Here is a 27153-nt window from a genome sequence, read left to right on the forward strand (position 1 = left end):
CAGGAGGAAACGACGAGCGTGCGCGAGACTAAACTGCGTCGAGTCGACCCGCTGCTGTCACGAGCCCTGTCCAGGCAACCAAGAAGAGGCTTGCGGATAAGACTTGCTCTATATTACTGACGAGCTCCTATTTACCACGCTTTGCAAATTGTTTAATATAACTGGAATCTTAGTCCCTATATTTGGTGGGGAATTACGACTGTTCGAGGAGTGATTACGTTCGATTGGTCATGTATTCCAGCATTTGAATGATATTGCTAGCCAGCTAGCTAGCTAGCTGTTTAGCTAGCTTGACCGTGAGTGAATCGAAGCTAACATACATTTTCGGAAAACATTTTCAACGTCACATTCCTGGTCCTATTTTTCTGCGGAATTTTCTGTCATAGGCGGTTCAACCCGGGCTATTTTTTTTACTGTGGATGTCGTGCGCTGTCATATCCAGCAGCTCGTATTGCTTCCAATCTGTCATCGGAAGGGATTGAATGAAATAGCTACCCATAATCGGCGGAAACGAGCTAGTTAACGGGGATACCCTGCTGCTAGTTGATCCACCGCCATCGGGCTAATCTAGCCGATGCTATCTTCGGTCACCAACGCAAGCCTAGAGCAACTTCAATAGCTAATCACAAAGTTATCGTTCCCGGTTGCGTCTGATCGGTCTGTTTCGCTGTTATAACGGAGTTTATTGCTGGGCTCGTTGTCGTTCAGCGGAACATTTGTATTTCGACGCACGGGCAGTCAGAAAAGCTGACCGACGCCAGTTCATTTGCACCAGAGAGGTCGGAGTGAACAGAGAATCCTGCAAAAATGCCGGCGGTGTCGAAGGGAGACGGGATGCGCGGACTGGCCGTGTTCATATCCGATATCCGTAATTGTGAGTACATGGATCTTTGAATGGATATTGTTAATGAATTGTAATCAAGTGTTTGTTTTGCGCTATATGTGCTGTGAACGAGGTAACGAGCGGGTTCCACGGGGATCAAAAGCTCGTTTTCTGGCGTAGTGCACACATTTTAAATATAGTTTACCGCATTCAGTATGAAAAGGTCCATGTCAAAGTGTGGTCCCCGTTGTGAACTAATGATACACTGGGAGAGACAAAACGTCACCTTCCGAAGCAGTGGTTACTAACTGCTGTCAGGACGATTGGAAAGAAGAATGCGATATCTTTTTTATCGTTTTTATAGATTACACTCTTTATCAGCCACCCCCTAGAGTCGGAACTGGTCACAAAGTCAGTTACAATAGATATTCCCAGTTATCTGATGCTTGTTTCAACTGAAGGAGGATGTGTCAAAGTCGAACTTTTCATTTTTACATTAAATTACTTTTCTGGGATGCATATTTTCACCGTTATTGCCTAGCATCCATTTGTAGGCTTCTCTCTGCTGTAACTATTCTATACCTAGTTTCTGCTCTATTGGCTACATATCTTTCATATTACATCTGCAAAATATCTCTGTTGATGAGAGGCAAATCAATGCACTATAAAGCAAAAATAACAGGACAGAGGATAAGTTATATGTTGGCATGTCTTGTTTTGGACTGAGTTTATTTTCATGCAGTAAATGTACTGCTTATTTAGAGGTTTGTGGTGTTACGTCTTCAATTATGGATCTAATGATAATTGGATATCTATTTCTGCATTATATGTTGTTTCTGACTAATTGTTGTGGATGGTTGATGTTCAAGTTTTAAAACTAAAGGGTGAATTTGAATTCAACTTATGTGTCGAATAGAGGTTTGGTTATGTGGTGAGTCTGTCACCTGCTTAGCCCACAAAGGTCACTGCTGTAGCTTCGGTCTACATGCACTGCTCCAAAAACGTGACTACACGTTGGGTTGACAGAAGGCCATTAGGGCGGGGTGTCCTTCTTCTTCGTCTGGGTTTTGTCTTCAGACAGTGAAAACAACTTGGAGCAGATTGGAGACCGACTGGTTCTTAAGATTGCCAGATGCCACCCAGGGGGGGACCTCCAGTGGCTTATCAGCTAAGAATCTATTCACACTTAACTGCTGGCCCATTGTGCCAGCCTTTTACAGACATATTTATCACATTTTATTCACTACCAAGAGAAAAACATGCCCTAGTCTTAGTTATTTGTTTGCCTTGAAACTTAAAATGATTACGTACATTCCTTATCTTATCCACGTGGTGGAACCTGGAATTTCTTCCTTTTTTGTGTTTGGACAAAAACTTTGACCAGAATCTTTGGTCATGGTTGTAGTCTCAGCAGCGTGAAGCTTGTCGATGTTGGATATTTCTACTGTGTAGGCTGGGGCACTGACTGCAGCTCTCGCCAGGCTGTCTGTGTTCCTGTATGTCACAGAGAGAAACGCTATCCTCACTTGTCCTTCCTCTCGCCCTAGGTAAAAGCAAGGAAGCCGAGATCAAGCGGATCAATAAAGAGCTGGCCAACATCCGCTCCAAGTTTAAGGGGGACAAGGCCCTGGATGGCTACAGCAAGAAGAAGTATGTCTGCAAGCTGCTCTTCATATTCCTGCTCGGCCATGACATCGACTTTGGACACATGGAAGCTGTCAACCTTCTCAGTTCCAACAAGTACACAGAGAAACAAATTGTAAGTGTTGCCAATCGTTTATTGACTCGTGTCTGTCTATCAGGTTTTTGTCTTGCAACCCAGTTTTAGTTTGCAACCGCGTTTATTGCGGTCAAAGTGCTCTATCTGATTGAAGCAGTCCCTTTGAACAGTAAACAAAAGCCTCTGCTCTTGCAGCATTTCACCGAGCTGAATCCCCGAATCCCCAACTCTAGTTTGTTGACTGTACTAAAGATCAATGAAAAGTTAATTTGTTGTTCCTTCCTAGAAAAGGATAAGCTGGATAACCTTTGTTTCAAAAGGATGGTGTTATTGTACTGATGCCTACAGGTTTTTACACAAAAACCAATAACATGCTTATTCATATTTTATATAAATTTGGCTCCCAATTATGTGATTGTGAAAATGTGTCATAATGCTGCTGTTTGATATGTGTATTGTATATATAGTAAGGGACAATTGATGTTAACAAATGACTGCATAGGAGTTGTGGAGATAATGTCAGCAGGACCATTCCATTAACAAACTATTTCTATCCTTGAGTAGGGCTGGAAGTTGTTATACAAATCTATGACGAATATTATATAATTGCTCAGTAGGGAATGAACTGGTTTGGCCGGAACTATATTGTCATATTTGTACTATAATTACAAGCAATTTGCGAGTAATCATTTTGAATGTCAAAAAACACAAACACTCTACTCACTATCGCCTGCTTTCACCCTTGAGGTGTTTGGTCTGTTTTAAATCCAGTCCAGAAGTATTTGAAGCGAGAGTATGGTGGTTTAGGATGGTTTGAGCGCTCATTTAAACATTCCAACTGAACTATGTTTCAGTTCACTTTTGATGTGAACGTGATTTGATATATATGTAAATGTAATGCTTTACAATGTTGCCTCACATTCACCATTCACACACACATTCACACACCGACAGCGGAGTCAACCATGCAAGGCGACAGCCAGCTCGTCGGGAGCTAACAGTCAGGGTTAGGTGCCTTGCTCAAGGACACCTCGACACTCAGCTAGGAGGAGCCGGGGATTGAACCGGCAACCTTCAGGTTACCAGCCAACCCGCTCTACTTCCTGAGCTACTGCCGCCCATTGAGCTACTGCCGCCCATATATATATATAGTATATATCAAATATAGTAATTTAACAAAGAAACAAAGAAATGTCGAACATATTCAGCCAGGAATGAGTGAACTTTCCTGAGTCTCAGTCGAACGTGGTGCAATCAGGAGGTTAAATCTCTCCCCCTCTAGGCCTATACAAGGTAGTTGATCTTGGTCACTCACAAAAACAGTAAATTAATGAATTGAAACTGAAAGAACCCAAGACCGCAGAAAGCGGTTGTTACTCCATTATCATTGTCCACAACAAGGAAGCATTGTGAGTTTCCCGCCAGTTTTTCTGTCCATGAGGCGAGCAATCCATTCAACAGCTGTGTGAACACTAACAGTTGTTTCAATCTAAGGAAGTAGCAAATTCACTACCTAATCTTTTGAATTCAGGTGTGAAAACAACCTTTTACACCAAAAAAAATCCTTCTTATGGCAAACATATTTTATTCACACCCAACTGTAATCCAAAGCCACACATCCTCCATGGCAGCTGAATGTGGAAATAGTTGTACTAGTTCCCTTCTTGTCAGCAATATTTATGGGACATGTTTTGTGTCACTCACTGAGGCCCCCTCATTTCATCAGACAATTATTTTGGGAAGACATTTTATCAAGTGTTGGGGTATAAGGTGTGAGTGTGTTAGCATCCTGGTTTGTCCTCTAGGTGCCTCCAGTTCTCTGCAGTTCTCTTTGGTCAGACTCAAAATAGGGAAGGAATTTACATAAATAAGCCGTTAAATACGTTTAATCTTTCTTCGGAATTGCATTGGAATTCTCCGTAAACCGTGGTACAGATCACGTTGATTCGACTTTTTAATTAGTATAGAGATGACTGGGCCAGTCGGTCTTGCTGACTTGATATCTAAAGAACGCATGGTTGCGTTTGACAATTGTATGTGTGGCAAATCACATTTTACAGCCCCAGCAAGACCCACAGACCTTAAGATTTCTTTCAGAGCAGCAGAAGGCTTTTGGATGTTAAAGTAATTGGACATAGAGCAGAAAAATATCATGTGCCATGGTCCCCTTCCATTGTAGATTTCATCAGGAAAAGGAAATTGTCAAGAGGTTCAAACTTGATGTGTCAGGACTTATAAACCAAATGGGGGGGAATGTAGGACTGCACCCATTGAGGCGATTCGACAAGGTCTTGAACTTTAACACTAAACAAAGATATGGACATCCTGCCACATGACCGTTGCTATCACGGTGTTGAAGTTTGAGACTGAAAATATGCAGTTGAATGAAACGGCAAAGGAATGCACTGGTGGCATTCAACCAACACATAGCCTTTGAGTTGGTCACATTTGCCCCTTGTTCTGCCATCGCTGTCCTAATGGAACAAATGATAAAAGGAATGCAGAGGATTCTTCTGAATGCCCTTCGCTATTTTGTTGGAATGGTTTTCTTACCAGAAACGCATCAAAACAGTCCTGTGCGTTCGACTGCATTATTGATTTTCATTTCTAATATAATACCATGCTGGCATGCACAGTCAGGACTTCTTCGCCTCCTCTCTTTTGCCACCATTTCACTTTTTCCATTTCCTTCCTCTATTTGTCATCCCCGCCACAGTCCTTCGGTTGTCCTCGCTTGGCCTTCCACTGGCTGTTTTTCGTCGAAAGGGCCACGATCACATACCAGGCATTGATGCAACCCTTTGGCTGTCTGTTTGTGTGTGTCCCCCCCCCCCCCCCCCCCCCCCCCCCCCCCCCCCCCCCCCCCCCCCCCCCCCCCCCCCCCCCTCAGGGCTACCTGTTCATTTCAGTGCTGGTGAACAGCAACAGCGAGCTGATCCGACTGATCAACAACGCCATCAAGAACGACCTGTCCAGCCGCAACCCCACCTTCATGTGCCTGGCTCTGCACTGCATCGCCAACGTCGGCAGCAGGGAGATGGCCGAGGCCTTCGCCGGGGAGATCCCTCGTATCCTTGTGGCCGGGTGAGTTGTCCGCGGAAGGCCCAGGGCCCATCTCCCCGAGTTAGATTTACCAAGACTTAGCTCGGGCATTCGGAAAATAGTTTGGAAACGCAGCCCTGGGCTGCGTTTCCAAACTATTTTCCGAATACCCGAGCTAAGTCTTGGTAAATCTAACTTCAAGCTTGAGATTAAGGCATGGAGCCGGAGTCAAATCACTGTCGACAGACTATTTGAATGTAGAGCAGTCGCTCAGGAGGTACTTGAGCAGGTGGACCTCACTTCCCGGCTCCTCCTAGCTGAGGGTCGAGGTGTCCCTGAGCGAGACACCTAACCCTCACTGCTTCCGACGAGCTGGCTGTTGCCTTGCAGTGCTCACACCACTGTCGGCGTGTGAACGGGTGAATGTTGGGTATTAATTGCAAAGCTCTCGAGTGGCTGCTGCTTAGAAGTGCGCTATATAAAGCAGTCCATTTACTGTTTAGAACTCTAGTATGGTTCCAGACGCCCGATGGGTAATGTTATTACGATATTATGTCTAAAGAGGTTTTAGACGATATCAAATTCATAGTCTAAATGCAGCGGAGGACTTGAGTAAGCCACAAGGATCTCCCGTTCACATGAGCTCTGTGTAAACAGGGTTTCTATGGTGATCCAGACAGTGGCGCCGTGTCGTGTGTGTGCGGGGCATCTCGTTGTTGACCGAGGGCGGTGCTCACGGTGCCTCTGGTCTCTCTCACAGGGACACCATGGACAGTGTGAAGCAGTCGGCAGCTCTGTGTCTACTGCGTCTCTACAAAGCCTCCCCGGACCTGGTGCTGATGGGCGAGTGGACCTCCCGCGTGGTGCATCTCCTCAACGACCAGCACATGGTGTGTAGTAGGGCTTCGACTCCCAACTTCGTTAGTCGAATAAAATTCGAATATCAAAAAATAAATCAAAATTCAAACGAATATTAGGCAGCCCTTAATATTGGAACCTGTTATGGGCAGGCCAAGAGGGAGGGACGTCGGAGAACCCGACGCAGTCTATTCATAATATTGTAATGACCACGGAAGAGGCAGTGAATGAAGTACTGATTAGACAGCGATTGATTAGAAAGCTAATAAACCGTTCGAACACGCAAGACCTGTAACTATAGCAACGCCGGTAATGAAACCCTGCAAAGCCCAATCCAGGTCTTACTGAAGGCATTTAAAGGTCAAAATATCATTAATAAATATTAGAATATATTTGAATATTAATAAACAAACAAACTTTGAATATGATTTTTGGGCAAAAGTCAAAGCCCTAGTGTGTAGCAGAGGATTCAGTCATGCACTACTGATCTATGAGCCTGAAGAATCAGACACGCATCACTAGTTAAAGCGATGGTCCACAGTGATGAACGCTAGGTAGCATAATTCATCGCAGGGGTATGTATCCACTACACACCTGCCAGATATCATCTCAGGGAAATATCAGAAAGTACATTGATCTTCATGTCAAAGTCAGCTAATACCCTCAGGGTTTTAGTGGCGGGTCTAAAGCACGTAGCGTCATTCTGCTGCACTGTCGCTGAGATGCAAGTGTACAGTAATTGGCCCCCTGCTACGTAGCCCGGAGGGTTAATAAACTCCCATTAAATAAGTTGAAGGGATATTAGGAAGTCAATAATCTCTTGTCTTTTTAATGCACACCTTGAGAACTCTAAATAACTTAATTGGAGGTCAGTTGTCGATTCTTGTGGTCCCATCAGTTAAGTGTCTCTCTTGAATGGGCCCGAGACTAGCGAACGTCAACACATTGAATTTATTTAGTGTTGAAACAAATCATTAGTTTATTTTTAGCGTACATTTCGAAACAACGCCTGTTGCCGAGTGTACGGTATTCAAAATGCAGAGCCGTACCACAGCCACCTTATGAGCCCCAACCACCACTACGTTGGTTGTGGCTCATAAGCTGGCTGTGGTAGTACCACTGTGTCTTCTGCCTGTCTCTGACCCCTCCTTTCCCTCCAGGGCGTGGTGACGGCAGCCATCTCTCTCATCACCTGCCTCAGCCAGAAGAACCCAGACGAGTTCAAGACCTGCGTGTCCCTGGCCGTCTCCCGGCTCAGCAGGGTAGGCTGTTGCTCTTTGGCCTCCTTTCTGTGAACGCCTCGAAAACCGCTAGACCGCCTGGCGACGTCAAAGACAGTAGCCGTGAGCGTGTACGCCCCCGGAGGGTCGGGTTCAAACGACAGAACGCTCAGCTCTGTGTGTGAGGGCTGTGTTTGGATTGAAGAAAGAGAAAGTGACGTAATGGCCCACAGTGCACTCTACTCGACCGGCGGGCATGAATAGCACGGTCGTGCAGTTCCACTCTTGGTTTGAGTTCACCTCGGTTGGCAGAGCTTAATTCATGCAAAGCGGGTCGCAGACTAGAAGAGCCCCGGCGCGCTGTGGTGTGGTATATGGAACACACAAATCAGACGATTTGATTTCCGGTTTCGTTCTGTTATTGAGGCTCTGCCGTAACTGAGTCAGACCTTGGCCAAGATGAGATCCAAAGGAGAATGAAACCTGCTGCATAGCTCTGCAGCTTCTTGATTGCATTAAATCGTGTCTTTTAACCTATTTAACCATTTCAGAAATGAATTGGGGGTAGTAACAATGACTAAGTTAATAAGGAAAATAGCTTTGGTCGTTTCAGGAAATTGCGTCCCTTCACTGTATTGCGACCTTTAAAACCACAGCAAAACCACCCGTGCCATATTACGATATCCAAAACCGAAGACGATACCTAGTCCCCTCTTTCAATATAAAATCAATCCATCGGCCTCAAGACAAACCGATTGATGTTAGCACAGTTCAGATTGTTTTTTCTGCCCGTTCCCCCCCCCCCCCCCCCTGCAGATCGTGTCGTCTGCCTCCACAGACCTCCAGGACTACACCTACTACTTTGTCCCGGCGCCGTGGCTGTCCTGCAAGCTGCTGCGCCTGCTGCAGTGCTACCCCCCGCCAGAGGATGGTGCCGTCAAGGGCCGGCTGGTGGAGTGTCTGGAGACCATCCTGAACAAGGCCCAGGAGCCGCCCAAGTCCAAGAAGGTGCAGCACTCCAACGCCAAGAACGCCATCCTCTTCGAGGCCATCTCCCTCATCATCCACTATGACAGGTAGGGGAGCGAGGAGGCAACACCAGACATCAAAACACACACTTCTGGTGTTTAAACTGTGTTAACCAGAACGAGGCTTCCATAGGGCTCGCCAATATCAACTCTGATGTCAATTATGAATAGGATGTTTGTTTCTGATCAATATTGAATATCAGAATATGGTTCTGATCAATAAAGGGGAAATTAAACGGCGGTAAACCTCTCCTTCTACAATTTGCCATTTAAGGGGAATGGTTGATCCATTCCTCGTATGCAAAAAAGATACCTAGGCTAAGATGCTACACAACGCTAAGGCCCAATCCCATCTCTACCCCTTACCCCTTCCCCCTTCAAAACAAGGGGGAGGGGTAAGGGGTGGAAATGGGATTGGGCCTAAAGTGTGTCCCGAGGGGTGTTCCTAGGAGAGTACTGGGGGTGTGGGGGTGTGGAGACCCCCAGACTTAACGTGTGGGTCCCCCCCCGTTCAGCGAGCCCAACCTGTTGGTGCGGGCCTGCAACCAGCTGGGCCAGTTCCTGCAGCACCGCGAGACCAACCTGCGCTACCTGGCGCTGGAGAGCATGTGCACCCTGGCCAGCTCCGAGTTCTCCCACGAGGCCGTCAAGACGCACATCGAGACCGTCATCAACGCGCTCAAGGTCCGTCCACGCGCACACACACTTTGTTTCATGATGTTTTTAAAAAGAAGGCTCAGCTAATCATGCGCCATGGTATTGAGGTTTGTGTTGTATTTCAGTGGTGCCGGAGATGTACCACTCGCTGAACTAGGGGATTTTAGAGAGGCAGATGATTGACAATGGCAGGGAAAGATGGTGGGAATGTGACCCACCGTGAACTTTATAAGACGTGTCTTCATACTGTTGAAACTCTGATACGTTGGCGAAGAAGTCTTCAATTTTTTTAAACTGAAGAATTGATGTAAAATAAATGGCCGAATGCTATGCTGTTCTTCTTGGTGCTAATTCTTCCGTCCCCCCGTCTGTGTGTGTGCGTCCCCCCCCCCCGAGCAGACGGAGAGGGACGTGAGCGTGCGTCAGAGGGCGGCCGACCTGCTCTACGCCATGTGCGACCGCAGCAACGCCAAGCAGATCGTGGCGGAGATGCTGAGCTACCTGGAGACCGCCGACTACTCCATCCGCGAGGAGATGGTAAACACACACACACACACACACAGCAAAGAGAAAAGTCACTGTGCTTCAAAGGGGCTGTAGAAAAGCTGGAAATAGAGAGAGAGCAGAAAGTAGCAGACTAGCTCAAGCTTTCAAACCCAACCCATAAAAACACCCTCTCCCTCTCCGCCCCCCCCCTTGAGTTTCTCCGCAATTGACGAGCGCGTGACTAGCTGACGGATGGCTCTGGCATTTCTAATGAACGAACCCCCCGCCCCCCCTCCCCACCCCAGGTGCTGAAGGTGGCCATCCTGGCGGAGAAGTACGCGGTGGACTACTCGTGGTACGTGGACACCATCCTCAACCTGATCCGCATCGCCGGGGACTACGTCAGCGAGGAGGTGTGGTACCGCGTCATCCAGATCGTCATCAACCGCGACGACGTGCAGGGCTACGCCGCCAAGACCGTGTTCGAGGTAGGCTCCCAGTTAACCCCCGGTAGTGTTTACACCGCTATGGATCACATGGGGGACGTCTCACCAAGACCGGGTTCAAAGGAGCCTCACAATCAATGCTTGATATTTACACTACTATTGATCACAAAGGAGATGCCTCACCAAGACCGGGTTCAAAAGAGCCTTACAATTAATACCTAATACTCCTATTGATCACATGGGAAAGGTCTCATTAAGACTGGGTTCAAAAGAGACTTACAATTAATACCTAACACTCGTATTGATCACATGGGAGTTGTCTCATTAAGACCGGGTTCAAAGGAGCTTCACAATTAATACCTAATACTCCTATTGATCACATGGGAAAGGTCAAGAAGACCGATTCGAGGGAGCCTCCCCATTAACACTTAATACTTTCACATTAATAGGATGTCCCATCCGTCTGCGTTTGCTAACCCTTGCATCAACCTCCTTGCTGCAGGCGCTGCAGGCCCCCGCCTGCCACGAGAACATGGTCAAGGTGGGAGGCTACATCCTGGGAGAGTTTGGTAATCTCATTGCTGGAGACCCCCGCTCAAGGTAATTAGGTCGCCCCCCCCCCCCCCCCCCCTCGCGCTCACATCAGAACACTGGCCATCGGCTAGTCAGTCAGTCAGGTTGATGATGGTTGCTCTTGCATGACTACGACAACGTAAGACTCCACGGAACACGGTGACCCGTGTTAATGTTTAGAGTTTCCACCTGCATGAGCAGGAGGCACTTGGCCTCATTCCCCCAACCTCTCCCCCCTCCTCCAGCCCTCTGGTCCAGTTCAACCTCCTCCACTCCAAGTTCCACCTGTGCTCGGTGCCCACGCGGGCCCTGCTGCTCTCGGCCTACATAAAGTTCATCAACCTGTTCCCCGAGACCAAGGCCACCATCCAGGAGGTGCTGCGCTCCGACAGCCAGATCCGCAACTCGGACGTGGAGCTGCAGCAGCGCGCCGTCGAGTACCTCAAGCTGTCCTCCATCGCCAGCACCGACGTCCTGGTCAGTGCACTCGAGCGGTGGGGTCGGGGTGACGTCTGCCGCCCAGGTACACTGAAGGCTCAGTTATGGTTCCATGAGCGCGCAGTCGACTCTTCAGTGGGTGAACCTGATTTTGGTTCTGCGTCGGGTTGCTGCCGCGTCACCTCGACGTAGGGTTACCGTTTTTGGGAGGCGCGAGTGACGCCCTTGCGGTGGACGAAAGGAGGGTCCGCGTGAACGCAATGGGTCCGTAAACCCACTTGCGTTGCGTCGACTTGGAACCATAACTAAGCCTTTAGTTGAGACTAGACCACCTTCAGGATAGTAAAGAAGACAGTCCGTCCAGCCCTGCTGTCTCGGTATTGGTTTCTCTAGACTGAAGCCCTGTTCCGATGCGGTGCCTTCTGCTCTGTTTAAGAGCACCGCCTTGACGTAGCCGCCCTTCGAAGAGGCTCAAAACGGTGCCAGAGGGTTAAAACGAAACATGACTTAAAAGGGCTGAAGGATCATTGACATGATCCCATTTTTAAGTAATTAAACTAAGACATTTCAACCGAGTAAACCCTCTGATCATCGTATATTGACGACGTATCGGTACATTCCTATTCTTTATGTTGGTGGCCATCTGCTCAACTGAAAGTGCGTTCTGGTGTATCCTACCTCCTTGGAGCCATCTGCGTCCACTCTGTGTGTATGGCCATCTGGACGGCACCATCTGCCCTGCCACCCAGCCCGCTTTCGATTTGAGGCGCCCTACACATTGGGGCGCGACGGAGCAGTGCACTAACAGTAGTAGGCAGTCCGTGTGTGTTGAGGGGGTAGGGTTAGGGACCTGGGTCCTCGCTGCTGACCCCCCCCCCCTTGTGCCCCCCCCGTGCTTCAGGCCACAGTGCTGGAGGAGATGCCCCCCTTCCCCGAGAGAGAGTCGTCCATCCTGGCCAAGCTGAAGAAGAAGAAGGGCCCGGGGGTGGTGCCCGTGTCCGAGCTGGAGGACGGGAAGCGGGAGGGCGGGGAGCTGAACGGAGGGGGGGACAGGGGGCCTGATTCCGCCATGTCGGCCTCCAACGCCGTGAGTAGACGCTGTGCTTTGGTTCAGGTTACCCCAAAGAGGGACCCGTGGTCCCTAGCTTCAGTCACAGAAATGGGCTGAAACGAAGGGTCGCATCGTTTCAGCCCAATCAACATGAACCCCGGTGGTTTGTCGTCATTTGTTTTAACCTTTTTCTTTTAAAGGGTTGATATGATGCCACCAGGTGTGAGTGTGGTTAGCCCGTGCACGCCTTTACTGTGGGAGGGTCCACCTAGATGTGGCTATTCATACTCACACCGGGTGGCCTAATATCAACCCTTTTCTATGTATTTTTGGGTCAAAGAAACCAAAAGAATATCCCTCACGATCCGTACATGCATATCAAGCGACCCATGTGTGGTTCAGGGTAACAAGATAATTAACGCAGTAATATTAGGGCTGGTTACCCCAACGATTGGGGGAAATAATCCAATTACGTTTATTTCGACCAATATCGCGATTGCGATTTTGTATGTGATTTTTCTTTTTAAGTTCTGTATTATTCACTAAACAAGCAGTAAATCCTTCTAGAGTATGACCACCATGTCATTGGAAGCAGTCAACATATATATACGGCTCTGTCCTTTAGGCCAGGCATGTGTTGAGATGACTCGAGGCATGAATTGATATTATAACATCTTTATTTAACCATTGAATTATAAAAGAAAAATAATACGAATCTTGCTGAACTCAACAGTAACAAAATGGCAGCCGTTGCGTTTGCGGATCGCGTTCTGTTGCATTGCGATCTCGGTTTGAGTTGGATTAATCATTCATCCCTCATTAATATGGATGGCCTCTTGCTGCTCTCTCCCCGCCGCTCTGCTCCAGTCCACCCCCTCCCCGTCCGCCGACCTCCTGGGTCTGCGCTCCGCCGCCCCCGTCAGCGCCGCCGCCCCGAGCGCCGGCAGCCTATTGGTCGACGTGTTCTCTGAGTCTGGCGCCGGCGGTCCTGCCGCCGCGGTGAACGACGACGGCTTCCTCAGGTGAGCTCCCCGCGGCGCGGCTGAACACGGGCTACCTGCCGACGCGCCGCTGAGTACTGTCCCTGTGGGGTTAGGCCTCGACCTAAGTATGACCCGGACCAAACTTAAAGGGGACATACTATACCCGCAGGTGTGAGTGGGATTGGCCGTCACGAGCCGTTTTGAAAATCGTCCTCTTCTGACATCACAAGTGGGCGTGTCCACCTAGATGTGTGACGGATAGACGAGCGACGTTTGCTACGGTCCACTGGGTAGGGTGGTAGACTGATATATCCAGCACGCATCTAGGTGGACACGCCCACTAGTGAAGGGACTCACACCTGGTGGTATACTGTGTAAGCTTTAATTGAGTCTGCACAGCAAGGCAAAGGCACACTTTGACTTCCTTTGTTAATGAGCTGCATTTTGTCTGTGTACGACGGTTGGTATTCAGTGTGTGGATCGCAGGGGTGGAGCACTCCCCAATGTACCTGTGTGGTGCCCTTTAAGTCTGCTTTATTAACGAGCCATGGTTTGTGGTGACAGCGACGTGACCTTAACGTGTGACATGGTTCGTCCAACGGAGAGCGGGGGTTCAGCGTGTGAGACGGATGTGCCGGGTCTTCTGTGTCTTGTCTGTTCTTCGCTCTGCGTGTTTCTCTGTGTGTCTAATCTTGTTCTCTTCGTTTTTATATCTCTGCTATCTATGTGACTGTCTTTTTTTCTCGTTCTTTTTTTCCTCCTCCTTCCCTCTCTCCACTTCTCTCTCTCTCGTGTGTGTGTGTGTGTGTGTGTGTGTGTGTGTGTGTGTGTGTGTGTGTGTGTGTGTGTGTGTGTGTGTGTGTGTGTGTGTGTGTGTGTGTGTGTGTGTGTGTGTGTGTGTGTGTGTGTGTGTGTTGCATAAATGTAAATATCTATGTATCTGTGTGTGTCTGCGTGTGCATCTGTCCCTTGTCCTTTCATCGTGATTGGACATTGGCAGAGATCTGGAACCGCCCACGGAGACCTCTGACACCCTATTGGTCGAGGCTCCTGGTGACTCTGAGTAAGGGGCCAGTAGTAAAGCACCATGTCACTTTAGGCAACCACATATCATCGGACTTAGTTACAACACAGGAGTTGTTGTTTTTGTCTACTCGGTCTCTTGAGCCTGCGACAAACGTCTCATTTGCATTCAGATGAAAGCTCTCATTTCAATACAAACTTGACCGTGATGCTTTCACTAACCGTTTCTGCATTTGTTCCCCCCTCTCTCTCTCTTTCTAACTGTCTCTTAAACTCTCTCCATCGTGCTGTTCTCGTCCTGGTCTGGGCTCCATGGCTTGCTCCCCTCTCCACCTTACCTCCACCTTCTCCTCCACCCCTCTGTCTCTCTCCGGGCCTCTCTCTCTCTCTCTCTCCCTCTCCCCCTCCCTCTCTCCCTCTCTCTCTCTCTCTCCCACGACTCCCCTGGGCTGCCCTGTCTCTGTACCCTGAAAACCCCAGCTCTGTCCCCCCTTCTGCGGCTTCTGAGGACCTCGCTCCCCCTCTGCCCGAGGCGGACGAGCTTCTGAACAAGTAAGGCTCGCTAACTCTCCCCCCCCCCCCAGCCCTCCACCTCATTTCGCCCTCCCACCCACGCTAATCTACGCCATGTCTGGTGTTTCGGTGGCGTCTCAACCCTAACCCTAAGCCTACCCTAATCCCAGTCTACGTTATTCGCTCCCTGCCACGAGAGGTAGTTTATTTCCTTACGTCATATCCCGTTCAGTCGGCCTTCTTACTCATTTTTAATAAAATGGCAACTCTGTTCTCAACATCAGCCCCGAGCAGCTGTCGTGACTCTCCGTTGAAATAGACCCTCCCCCCCCTCCCCCCTCTCTCCCCCCCCACTCTCTCCCAGTCTCCCTGACCTCGTTGTGTTCCCCTCCGCGCCACCTCAGGTTTGTGTGCAAGAACAACGGCGTGCTGTTTGAGAACCAGCTGCTGCAGATCGGGATCAAGTCGGAGTACCGTCAGAATCTGGGTGAGCTCCCGGGTTCAGCGCGTGAGGCGCCGCGAGGACATCCTCAATGAGCTGTTCCTCCCCTCTCTGTTCCCTCCTGTTTGGGAGACGGTGATGTGACCATTACCCAGGGGATTACCTGGAATTAAACCACAGTGTAGCATCTTTTTATGCAGCGTTGATGCTCTCTAACGTGCGCGTGTGTGTGTGTGTGTGTGTGTGTGTGTGTGTGTGTGTGTGTGTGTGTGTGTGTGTGTGTGTGTGTGTGTGTGTGTGTGTGTGTGTGTGTGTGTGTGTGTGTGTGTGTGTGTGTGTGTGTGTGTCCGTCCTCCAGGGAGAATGTACTTGTTCTACGGCAACAAGACGTCCGTGCAGTTCGCCAGCTTCAGCACCACAGTCAGCTACCCCGGGGAGCTGCAGTCTCATATCCTCACCCCGCTACCTGTGCTCACGACTCCCAGACTATTCCCACTTCCTACCGCATTCATACACTCCCAGCAGGTTAACGTCATGCACCTGCAAGTCGATCAATTCTGCGGGCTGCGTTAAACCCCACTATGTTTGGCCATTTCTGAGTCATTCATCTCTGGGGGTACTTCCGCTGCACTTGCAATAAAAAATAGATTGTAATGTTGAAAATCAAGACCACAGATCAATTTATTATTTTTGATCAAATGGTCTAAACGGGCTGCAATAGTGTTCCTTTCATTAACCAAACGGACTCGTTCCTAGTGTTAAGAAGGGCGGCGCCCTCCTAGTCCCACGGTGTTGCGTGTCGTCTGTGTCTTCTGTGATGCTCCTTGACACGCGTGGCTCACAGCTCAACGTTCAGACCAAGCCGGTGGAGCCCCTGGTGGAGGGAGGCGCGCAGGTGCAGCAGGTGCTCAACATCGAGTGCATCACCGACTTCTCGGAGGCCCCGCAGCTCAACATCAAGTTCAGGTAACGCACGGCTCCGCGCTGGAACGGCAGCGCTGAAGGAGAACCGGGGGCACGTTAATCAACCCATGATATGTACTTTGTTTTGCTTTTTTCGTATTTAGGTTTAGGGCATTTAGCAGAAGCTTTATCCAAAGCGACTTACAATAAGTACATTTGTCATAAGAAATTGAAAAGATAAATTAACCTAACAATCGTACTCGAACTCGAACAGTTGCAGTTCTCTGACCCTCCAGTGGAAACGGAGAGTGCAAGGTGCGCGGGTTTGACGTGTCTACGTGCGCCCCATCTATCCAGGTACGGGGGAGCCCTGCAGAACATCACCCTCAAGCTGCCCGTCACCATCAACAAGTTCTTTCAGCCCACGGAGATGGCCGCGACGGACTTCTTCCAGCGCTGGAAACAGCTCAGCCAGTAAGGACGGTCGCTTGACGGCGACGCATTTAGATTAGGTAGTATTGGTTCGATCAGAGATTACCTCTTCAGAGACTCATTGGTTGAACTGTTCTTATACGGAAACGTCTGGGGGAGACTACACCTTAGCAGTCGTAAAGATAAGTCTGCTTTCCTTATCAATGCTTTGAATTGATTGAGTGAAAGGAAAGCGAACGGGGTAAAGTCTGAGGAAGGCAGGGTGTTGAAGGAGTGAGGGGGTTGACTGAGCATCTGGAACTTAAGTTAAGTACTTCCGTTATTTAAAGGCCACTAGAGTGATGACACAAGAAGCCAGTCGACTAACGACACGGTGGCCTCCTCAAAATTCAATTTCTGTCCTCAAATGAAGAAATTCACTACTTAGTACTACATTGTTATTTGAAATGTTTTTTCATCACTAATACTAATATAACGATGCGTTGCATCGATTTCCTCAGGCCGCAGCAGGAAGCACAGAAGATCTTCAAGGCCAACCACGGCATGGATACAGAAGTGCTCAAGGCTAAGGTACGCCCAGGAACACACACGGGCGCACAGAGCAGTACCGCACTTCCCCTGTGTGCACTCGTGTGTGTCTCTCTGTGTGTGTGTGTGTGTGTGTGTGTGTGTGTGTGTGTGTGTGTGTGTGTGTGTGTGTGTGTGTGTGTGTGTGTGTGTGTGTGTGTGTGTGTGTGTGTGTGTGTGTACTCATGTGTGACTGTGTGTGTGTGTCTCTGTGTGTGTGTGTGTGTTTTCATGTGTGTCTCTGTGTGTGTGTGTGTGTACTCGTGTGTGTGTGTGTGTACTCGTGTGTGTGTGTGTGTGTACTCGTGTGTCTGTGTGTTTGTGTGTGTGTGTGTACTCATGTGTGTCTCTCTGTGTGTGTGTGTGTGTGTGTGTGTGTGTGTGTGTGTGTGTGTGTGTGTGTGTGTGTGTGTGTGTGGTGTGTGTGTGTGTGTGTGTGTGGTGTGTGTGTGTGTGTGTGTCTCTGTGTGTGTGTGTGTGTGTGTGTGTGTGTTTCAGCTGCTGGGTCTGGGCACGGCCCTCCTGGAGAACGTGGACCCCAACCCGGAGAACTACGTGTGCGCCGGCGTGGTCCAGACCAAGTCGCAGCAGGTGGGCGTCCTCCTGCGCCTGGAGCCCAACGCGCAGGCCCAGGTGAGGACGCACACGCCCACGCACACACGCACCCAGACACACTAACATGACCCTTATGTACACACAGCGGACCCCGGCGATGGGTGCCCTTGTGTGCGATGCGTGTGTCGCTGCCCACACGACATCACTCACAGCTGTCCGTGTGATTCTTTTTGTGTGTTTGTGTGCGTGTGTGTGTATGCGTGCGCGTATGTTTGCTGCTGCAACTCAAGCCTGGCGTCCAGGTAACTCTCTCTCTCTCTCTCTCTCTCTCTCTCTCACCCCACCCCTTCTCGTATGCAATCCATTTTTATTTAATTTCTTTTACATAAACCTCCAGAGTGGTCTCTTCGTTGGTGATCACTTTGTACTATGATTCAGTCTGCTCTTTCAAACTCTTCTGCATAGTCCATCTCCCACCCCAAAGATCCTCTGTTGGATGTGTATATAAATATAAATATATATAGACATGTAAGAAGTTAGCTTGATTTGTGTGTGTCTTGTAGAGAGGGGTTCAACCTGATCTGACACCCACCCGCTTTCGGTCACTTTAGTGAAGTTCCCTCCAACGGCTTTGGCCCAAACCAGCCTGTACAAGGATGTGGATGTAGTGACCCGCCTGTTTAAGGATGTGGATGTAGTGACCCGCCTGGCCCGATCACGATACCGCTCACGGGGGTAAATCACCTGGAGAGTGGATTGAAGCAGAGATCCTGTTGAGATGTCCGCTTCATTTAAAGTGTTTACAGCCCCTTGAAACAGACACTGGCCTTTTTTATTATCAACTGATCATTCGCGTGCTTAATGGATATATATACAAAGGGAGTCTTTCTGTTATCAACGGTATTGTCTCTCATTATATCCATCCAGTACCCTATAGCACTCTTACTGTTCTACGACCTATGTCCTCTCCACGGTCTCCCTGTACCGTCTCTCTTTCATTTCCCTGCCTCTGTAATTGTCTGTTCTTACGTCGTGTTCTCCCTCCTCCACTCTGTGTGTTATTACGCCCTCATTACATGTCAAGAGACGCATGTATCACCCCCCCAGTGTGCTAGCGGTCTCCCTGTAGCCTTTGCTGCGCCTTCTGCATCCTATTGGCCACCGCAAGTCGGCAAAGACACAGCGACACCCATTCAGTGCCCCCCCCCCGCCGCCATGACTGCCCCCCGCCCCCCGGCAGCTGTCTTCATGCCTGCTGTGTCTCCTCCCTCCCCAGATGTACCGGCTGACGCTGCGCAGCAGTAAAGACACGGTCTCCAAGCGGCTGTGCGACCTGCTGGCGGAACAGTTCTGAGCGCGCGCTGAGGGGGAGGAAGATGAAGTCCCTCCCAGCCCCCCGCCCCCCCCCCCCCCCCCCCCCCACCCCCCACCCCCACCCTGTCCGACTCCATCATAGTTTCCAAGTAAACAAGGAAGTAAAAAGGTGTAACCGACCAATAAGGGAAGAATAACAAGTACAAAAACAAAAAAAATAATGTTTAAAAAAAAAAAAGAAGCAGCTGCTGCTGCCGTGTGCGCGGTCAGCCACGTTATTGTCATTGCTATTGTCACCCGGTGTGTGTGTGTGTGTGTGTGTGTGTGTGTGTGTGTGTGTGTGTGTGTGTGTGTGTGTGTGTGTGTGTGTGTGTGTGTGTGTGTGTGTGTGTGTGTGTGTGTGTGTGTGTGTGTGTGTCCAGAGTCGTGCTGGCGTGCCCCCCAGGTTAGTTCCCGTCACACCCGTCCCCCTCCCAGCCACCCCGCCCCTTCACTTCCTGTAGTGGTGACGACTGCTGGCACCGAGTGGACATTACAAGCTATGCTTGCTAGCAAAATAAGGTGTGTGGGAGACGGCGTGTCTGCGGTAGGCGCGCATCCTCGGCTGCTGTCCATGTGGGATCCTGGATCATTTCAAACGGGCAGACACTCACTTTCCATGGGCTTGATGTTTGTCCTCGTCTTGTTCATGCTGGCTCGCGGCGCAGGGTCAAGGGGCCTGGGTCGAGTGGGAACCACACTAATACAAGTCCGACCTCAGGGGTCTGAACTAAGCTCTGCAATCATACCCCCCGCCGGCCCTCCCTCGCCCTCGCCCTCACCACCATCACTAACATTCCCAGCAGGGTTGTCCCCTCAATGTCCCCGTTGAAGGGACATTGTTCCCCGTCATTCCCCGTCTCCTGAGCTCCGCCTACTCAATTCCAGTGGAAATGGCCAGTGCACTTTCTAGGCGTCTTCCGGAGACCTGCCCTTCCTTCTAATCCTTGGCATACACTTTAACTCCACCTTGCCCTGGAGAGCCCTCCCCTGCCCCCCTCCCCAAACCCCCCCCTCTCTTCCATTCGGGCATATATAGTTAATATAGAGAAGTCATGATTCTGCTCGTGTTGTTTATGAAAAATATAAATCATGTAATTAAGTATGCAGTTTTTTTTTTTGGTTGTCTTTTGTAGTTTTGATCAACTTGTCTTTTTTTGTTTTTTTTGTTTCACTGCTTTGTTTTTTTTGTTTCTTCCTAGTGGACTTATTGACGTGTTCCTGTGATGCGTTTGCGTCTCGACAGTTTGTGTGCATTGATCTTTTTTGCATTCTAGTACATTCCTTTTTCAGGCTTGTGTTTATGTCATTGGAAAAAAAAAATAAGGCGAGTAGCGTGCGAGGTCCCGTTCTGGAGACGCGTGAGACGGGCCACCGACCAGAGAACCCGGGCGTGCGTTGAGTAGGAGTGAGCGAGCCCGCCTGCGTAGTCGTAGCAGGCTACAGCTGGTCGGGTTTACAGTGTTAAAACACAAACGCCAGGGTGGTGTCGTGTCAGAGCTGGTTTGGCTTCCAGCTGGGTTTGCTGTTCTTTTTAACCGTCCCCCGGGTCTGACATTCGTCCAGGTAAACGCTTGTGGCTGTCCCTCATTTTTATTTAGTTTTTCCGTTGGGAGTTTAGCGCTATGAATTTGAGACTGCCCTTTTTTGACGTGTGATGGCGTGACACGTTTTAGGCTGAGCAGCGCAGCAGTACTAGGCCAGGGACGGTGGTAGACGAGCACGTTTTAATTAGGAGAGGACGCATTATCAATCCCCAAACATGGTCTCAAGGCCCTGCTGTGCTCAAACCCTCACACACACACATAGAGTACTCGGGAGGTGATTGTGATTTGCTTCGTAATTAATTACATTTTTTACTCCAACAATCTTGGTAGGCTGTATCCAATGGCACTTGATCTTATTTTGTTAGTACACATTTCAGAAAGGTTGACGACTGAATTAAACTCACCCTTCCCTATCCTTCTTGCATAAACACACACCGGCACCCAATTTTTGTGTGTGTGTGTGTGTGTGTGTGTGTGTGTGTGTGTGTGTGTGTGTGTGTGTGTGTGTGTGTGTGTGTGTGTGTGTGTTGTGTGTGTGTGTGTGTGTGTGTGTGTGTGTGTGTGTGTGTGTGTGTGTGTGTGTGTGTGTGTGTGTGTCCCAAAAATGACATCTATGATACAAACTCATATTAGTTTAACAGGTATTGTGCCCTGCGTCGCTATACACGCCACTCACAGGAAGTTGACCATCGTAGTGAAAATATAGTCATTTGTGAGTGTGTTTGCGTGCGTGTGGGTCTATGCAGTATCCGCTAGCTAATGCAGCCCCGTGTATCGGTGTTAAATCCTGTCAAATACCTGTGTTAGATTTAAGATTTACTCTGTACTGAAAAATGTGAAAGTAAAACTATGCCATATACTCAACTGAAGTGGTCCTGTGTTTGATATATAGTATTACCTGCTCCTACAATATAAGTGTGTCTGAACTACACTTTGTGACAATACAGCTCTACTTCTTTAAATCCCCACTACTAGCATAGACCAAGCATATGAAATCCTTAGCTACTGTAAAGCAGGACTGAAAAAATCTCTGGGTCGTAAAATCGATAGGCATATATGATGGTTAAGTCATAAAGTCATTCATTGACTAAGTCCAAAAGTCATTCAATAATTTCCAGTGATACATGATAGGTAACGTGTTTGAGAGAAGGTTTAGATATACGACACTAACAGAGAGTTTGAGAGAAGTAAGGACTAGACACTGTAACACTGATTGAGAGAAGCAAGGACTAGAAATATGACACTGTAACAGCGTTGCAGAGATGTATGGACTGGATGACACTAACAGTGTTTGAGAGAAGGATTAGAAATATAACACTGTTACAGCATTTCAGAGAACTAGATATATTACACTGTAACAGAGGTTTTGAGAGAAATGAATATATATATATATGCCACTAACAGGGAGTTAGAGAGAAGTACTGTAGATAAATGATCAAACAGAATTTGAATGAAGTACTTTAGGTACATGACCCTAACAGAGATTGGATGAGGTACTGTAGATACATGACACTTTAACAGTGATTGAGAAAATAAGGACTGTAGGTGATTGATACTAACGTTCGTTTGAGAGAAGGACTAGATATATGACACTGACAGCGTCCTTGAGAGAAGTAAGGACTAGATAGATTGGTAGTGAGTAGCCTAGACTGAATAAAACCCATGCCCAAAACGTGCTTTGTTTCCACTAAAATAAGGTTGAATACTCCCTATTGAAGGCGTATCCCTCTCACACCACATCTGGGACAAACAACTGCATGTAAGATGCAGAAAGGAATCTCGGGGGGGATGGCGAGAACAGATGTAGTCGAAGATACCTATGATTATGTCGTCATTTTTAATCGTTGTTGCGACGTGTGAAATGATTTCAGCGCATTGCATAAACGCACAAGAGTTGTAAATAAATGTGATGACGCAGCTCACTTAAAAACAGTGCTACACTGACTGACGTGCAGACGGATGATGAACCGATTACAGTCGACTATAGATGACATGATGAGATCACATTTATTCATTCAGAATGTGTCATTTATTTTGGTCATGCAATACGCATCATGTAAAACGCGTTCAATAAACAGAAACAACCATACATGCGCGATAAATACAGCGATTGGGAAGATACATTAGCTTAGCCTGTTTGACTGAATTCGTGGGTTGAATGCTCTTTTGACTAGCCCGCAACAATGGCGCCTGTGGGGGGGATAGTGCTCAATCAAAAGGTACGATTCATCACAATAAAATGCAGAGGTCTCCTCTGATGAATTGATGATGAGGACGAACCGGGCTGCTGCGCGCCTGCGCAATGTCAGCACTCGCGGTGGCCTGTGATTGGCTGAAAATGACATCACCTACTAAAGCGCTATTCTTAGCGTTGAACGGCATTACCTCATCCTTTTCGCTTCTCTCAGGTATAGTCGGACAACAACAAACGTTGGGAACATTTGCAAGGACGGCGAGGAAGAGGAAGGGAGTGCACGTCGCCAGATCTGTGTTGATTGTGTTATTTTTTTCGTCCACCAAAGTGTCCGAGATTCTGGAAGTGACCGCTCCAACAGCTTCGGCATTCTGTCTGGTCGCAAGGCTATTCGAGCAAGATTTCAAGTTTGCATATTGGAGTTTTTGGATAACACAAATCTAATCGTAAGTAGTAAACCAAAACAGTTTTCGTCACTTCCATTTGCATTTTCTGTGGTGTTTGCAAGAATTCAATATCAGGCTGCATTGCAGACTACTTTGCACAGCATTCCTCGACCATTTACATTTTTCATGGTTTGCAATTATAGTTACATTTTCAAATTACATTTAACTTTGGGTAAAAGGCATAATGTTTTAAATGCCTCTTCTTTTCCAATATCTTGTTTAACCACGGGTGCATAGTAACGCTGAGTTGTTTTCCACCTGCGCCAGATCCAGCCATGGTGTTCTGCAGGGAGGGAGAGCGCGAGCGACCTCCGCTGTCTCTCATTCTGCCGCATCTCTTCCTTGGAGCTGAGCGGGACGTTACGCAGGTAAACACACTCACTAGCCATCGTCCAAATACCTTTCCCAGAAAACAAGACACGTAGTCCGTTTATTGTGGCTGTAGTCATGGAGCAAGCATATAGCCGCCACACAGTCTATATTCGACTATATGCATCTAAATAAATTGAAGTTAGTATCGAGGCGTTCATACAATTGTCATCCTTGCAGGACTCGCTCAGTGCCAGAGGGATCTCCTACGTCTTGAGCGTGAGTCGCTGCAGTCCGCAGCCCTCCTTCCTGCCCGTCTCGCAGTACTTGCGCATACCCATCGACGACTCTCTGCGGGACGACCTTCTGCCCTGGATCCCCGCGGCGCTGCGCTTCATCGGTACGCGCACGATGATGCAATACAGAGTGACGCGTCTATTGAGTGGTCTGCCTGCCCTTTGAATAACCTATCAATAGAGGGGTCTGCCTGCTTTTTATAACTTCTATGGATTTGACTACTCGCCCTGCAAACGTACTATGCAGTAGCCTACTTGCCCTACATCTATAGTAGTAGTTATAGTGTTATAGAGTAGTAAATAACATGACCTTTTATTACTACAATAATCATAACCCGATATGAATGGCACTCCATTTGGTACAATAAATAAAACATTCAATATTTTCTGCAATAATATCCTGAAGAATAATACCCACAAAACCTAAGGAGATAAAACCCTGGCGATAAAATGCACCACGGTGCCCTGACCATGTACAACGACCATGGACCCTGACCATGTACCCTGACCATGGACCCTGACCCTGTACCCTGCTGTGTCTCTCTGCAGACGGGGCCATGTCCTCTGGAGGAGCCGTCCTGGTCCACTGTGCAGCCGGTATCTCCCGCTCCCCGGCGCTGGCTGTGGCCTACATCATGTACAGCATGGGGCTGGACCTGGACCACGCCTATAGGTGAGTATCACGGTCTCCCAGCCGCATCGCGATGGGACACATGACTACATAATGTACAGTGCACGTGTGCACTATAGTGCGTGTCTTTGCGTTAAGATGTAGTACTTCATCCGTCGCATTCAGTGAATAGTTTTCCGTAATGCTCCAACGATGGCGTTGAACGTTGAACCAACTGAAGGGGTTTTCTCCGTTCTCTCCCGGGTCCAGGTTTGTGAAGGAGAGAAGGCCGTCCATCTCCCCCAACTTCAACTTCCTGGGCCAGCTGCAGCACTTCCAAGGCAGCCTCCGTCAGAAGTCCACGGACGGACGCCTGGTCATCCAGCCCCTGAACCCCCCCAACGCCAACCACTCCGTCCCCCCCACCGCCCCGCTGCCCGCCCCGGGCCCCGGCCTGGACCACCAGGGCAACCTCCTCCCTGCTGGAGACCCGGGGGCCTTCGCCAGAGGGGACGCCCCCACCGACCGCACGGAGGAAACCGCCCAGAGATGTTCCCGCTGGGGCGAGGCGCCGGAGGACCCCTCCGAGGCGGCGGCGGCGTGCGCGCTCTCCAGGAAGCTCCAGACGCTAGACCTCTCGCTCAACCTGACCCCCAGCGAGCCATCGGGCCCCGCCCCCTGCCGCAAGCCGACGCCCCCCCCTGCTCACCTGCACCTCCCCATAGGCCACGCCTCCCTTCTGGAGAAGCGCCGGAGCCTCACCCTCTCCTTGTTCAGCACCGTCAACGCTCCCCACGCCGTCACCACACCCACACCCAGCCGGCCGCACCCAGCCACCGCACAGACGCAGGCGGACACCGCCTCCGTTCCAGCTAGTCAGACGGCTCGTGTTGGAAGTGCCGGGCAGTACCCCGACCCGCCAGCAGAGGTAGCTGTTGAGTCGGCTGCACCGGAGGCCGGAAGCCAGAGGCAGCGGAGGTCGGCTTCCTCTTCCTGCACGAGGAGCACCATGCCGGCCCTGGCAGCCCCCCAAGGCCCAGCCCCGCTGGGGGGGAGAGCCCAGGGGAAGAGCGCAGCTGTCTGCCCCCCCAACCAGGCTCAAAGTCCTAGTCAGAAGACGGCCAACCGAAAGGAGACGAGGAGGGGGGAGGCGGCCAGGAGGCAGCTCCGCCTCCCCATCATCCCCATACTCACCCCCACACTCACCTCCACCACCACCACCAGCACCATAGTCGACCAGCAGCCGTCTGCAGAGAACAAGAAGGGCTCGTCCACTCTGGGCCTGGAGGAGAGCGCTGTGGAGGACCAGAGCCCGCTGTCCCCGCTCAACCTGACCCTCAACAAGTTGCTGGGCTGGGGGGAGAGAATGCTGCTCGGGGTGCTGCTGGGGCCCCAGATTAAAATGGGACAGGCTGCTCTGCCGTACAGGTGCTGATGAAGAAGGGCGCCCTCTACTGGCGGAGAGTGGGAGCAAGAGACTCTTTTTACAAAATAATCCTTAAGCGAATTTTGTCTGTTTATGAGAAGGCAAGCGAAAGCCGAGCTCGTGTTATGTATGTGGGTGCATGTGCCTTTGCGCACTTTTGTGTGTACGCACAAATGTACGCATGTGCACCAGCTAAAGTTATGACAGCGTATGTGTCCCTTTGAGGTAACCATATCGCATGTTTACTGTACCCCTGCCTATGACATTTTGCTGCGGTAAAGGAACTGGGAAGGAACCCATTTTTTTCAATGACGTCTTATTTATTAATGACCTGAGAAGGTACTATCTATGTGCATTTGAGGGAGGTATACCTTGAATCCAGATGCCAGGACACGCTTGATTATGTTATTTTCCTATTTATTAACTGACAGTTGTCAGGTGTTTTGTGTTTCCTGTTATTTATAAGATGCCGATATTTTGAGAGCTGTATTTTGCCGCTATGACTTGTTAAGAAAACAGTGTTCATTAAAGACTGCAATTTAATCTTGCATTATGTCGTCTAACGTCTATGACACTTGCTTCAATTCTAGATTAATATAGATGTGCTGATTCAGTGTCCTTCTTCAAACAAATGATCATAAAGTATACACTGCATATACGTTTAACTTTCTACCCTTTGAGTTCTCAAACGGAAAAGATAATAATGTTTACTTTTCGGCTTTGAAAAAGTCTCCCACTCGTCATCTCTGGGCGGGGTTTGGTGACTCACATCCGGTAGAAATAAGGCACCTCATGAACAAGGACCAGGTAGCACGATTTAACAGGATGAAACCTTAGACGAACAAATAATAATTAGAAAAATATTAGTCTCACACCATTTAATAACTAGACCTGTGAACGGTTAGGCGACACGGTACAGCCCTGACCTACTGCAGTCGAATGCCAAGCAATGATAACCTTTCATTGCCAAATAAGGAAATTGACAGAAAAGTGACACTTTGGAACTCAAATCCACCTCAATGCTTTTAAGACCGATCGTATTGTCGGGCATAGCCATTGAAAACAACATTAACAACTAGCAATACAAAATTAACCTTATGGATTCTGATCAAAATCGCATGCCTTTTTTCCTTAGAAGGGGCTGCATGAGAAATGATCAGAGGAGACGAGGGGCGGAGCCCGAGAGCCGCCCGCTGATTGACACCCCCCTGC

The 27153-nt window shown here is 49.1% G+C and overlaps 2 protein-coding genes across 6 annotated transcripts; both read left to right on the forward strand.

The window, feature by feature from the left end:
• ap2a1 (adaptor related protein complex 2 subunit alpha 1) lies at window positions 1-19130 on the forward strand. 5 transcript variants are annotated; one of them, XM_056605066.1, is made up of 23 exons: window positions 1-874; window positions 2371-2582; window positions 5434-5627; window positions 6346-6475; window positions 7604-7705; window positions 8480-8739; window positions 9207-9375; window positions 9748-9885; window positions 10140-10322; window positions 10783-10880; window positions 11099-11330; window positions 12193-12378; window positions 13210-13364; window positions 14326-14388; window positions 14829-14900; window positions 15266-15348; window positions 15662-15750; window positions 16145-16269; window positions 16564-16680; window positions 17139-17208; window positions 17704-17838; window positions 18051-18062; window positions 19037-19130. In XM_056605066.1, the coding sequence occupies exons 1-23, from the start codon at window positions 808-810 to the stop codon at window positions 19112-19114; spliced, it is 2970 nt and encodes a 989-aa protein (XP_056461041.1). In that variant the 5' UTR covers window positions 1-807; the 3' UTR covers window positions 19115-19130. The 5 variants fall into 5 exon arrangements, with proteins under 5 accessions (XP_056461041.1, XP_056461042.1, XP_056461043.1 ...); XM_056605067.1 differs by lacking the exon at window positions 18051-18062; XM_056605068.1 differs by lacking the exon at window positions 14326-14388.
• Window positions 19131-19228: 98 nt separating this feature from the next.
• On the forward strand, window positions 19229-27097 carry si:ch211-195b15.8 (dual specificity protein phosphatase 8). The gene is made up of 5 exons (XM_056605099.1): window positions 19229-23300; window positions 23568-23668; window positions 23850-24009; window positions 24455-24578; window positions 24786-27097. Exons 2-5 carry the CDS (start codon window positions 23576-23578, stop codon window positions 25948-25950), a joined length of 1542 nt encoding a protein of 513 aa, XP_056461074.1. The 5' UTR covers window positions 19229-23300; window positions 23568-23575; the 3' UTR covers window positions 25951-27097.
• The last annotated feature ends 56 nt before the right edge of the window (window positions 27098-27153 follow it).

This window comes from Gadus chalcogrammus, chromosome 2 (assembly GCF_026213295.1).
Source record: "Gadus chalcogrammus isolate NIFS_2021 chromosome 2, NIFS_Gcha_1.0, whole genome shotgun sequence".
Lineage (NCBI taxonomy): Eukaryota > Metazoa > Chordata > Actinopteri > Gadiformes > Gadidae > Gadus > Gadus chalcogrammus.

Coding starts and splice junctions, on each gene's coding strand:
- ap2a1 (XM_056605066.1), top strand. CDS start 808: ATGCCGGCGGTGTCGAAGGGAGACGGGATGCGCGGACTGGCCGTGTTC. Junction 10,881..11,098: donor GCTGGAGACCCCCGCTCAAG/GTAATTAGGTCG, acceptor CCCCTCCTCCAG/CCCTCTGGTCCAGTTCAACC. Junction 14,389..14,828: donor GAGGCTCCTGGTGACTCTGA/GTAAGGGGCCAG, acceptor TGAAAACCCCAG/CTCTGTCCCCCCTTCTGCGG.
- si:ch211-195b15.8 (XM_056605099.1), top strand. CDS start 23,576: ATGGTGTTCTGCAGGGAGGGAGAGCGCGAGCGACCTCCGCTGTCTCTC. Junction 23,669..23,849: donor CTGAGCGGGACGTTACGCAG/GTAAACACACTC, acceptor TCATCCTTGCAG/GACTCGCTCAGTGCCAGAGG. Junction 24,579..24,785: donor GACCTGGACCACGCCTATAG/GTGAGTATCACG, acceptor TCCCGGGTCCAG/GTTTGTGAAGGAGAGAAGGC.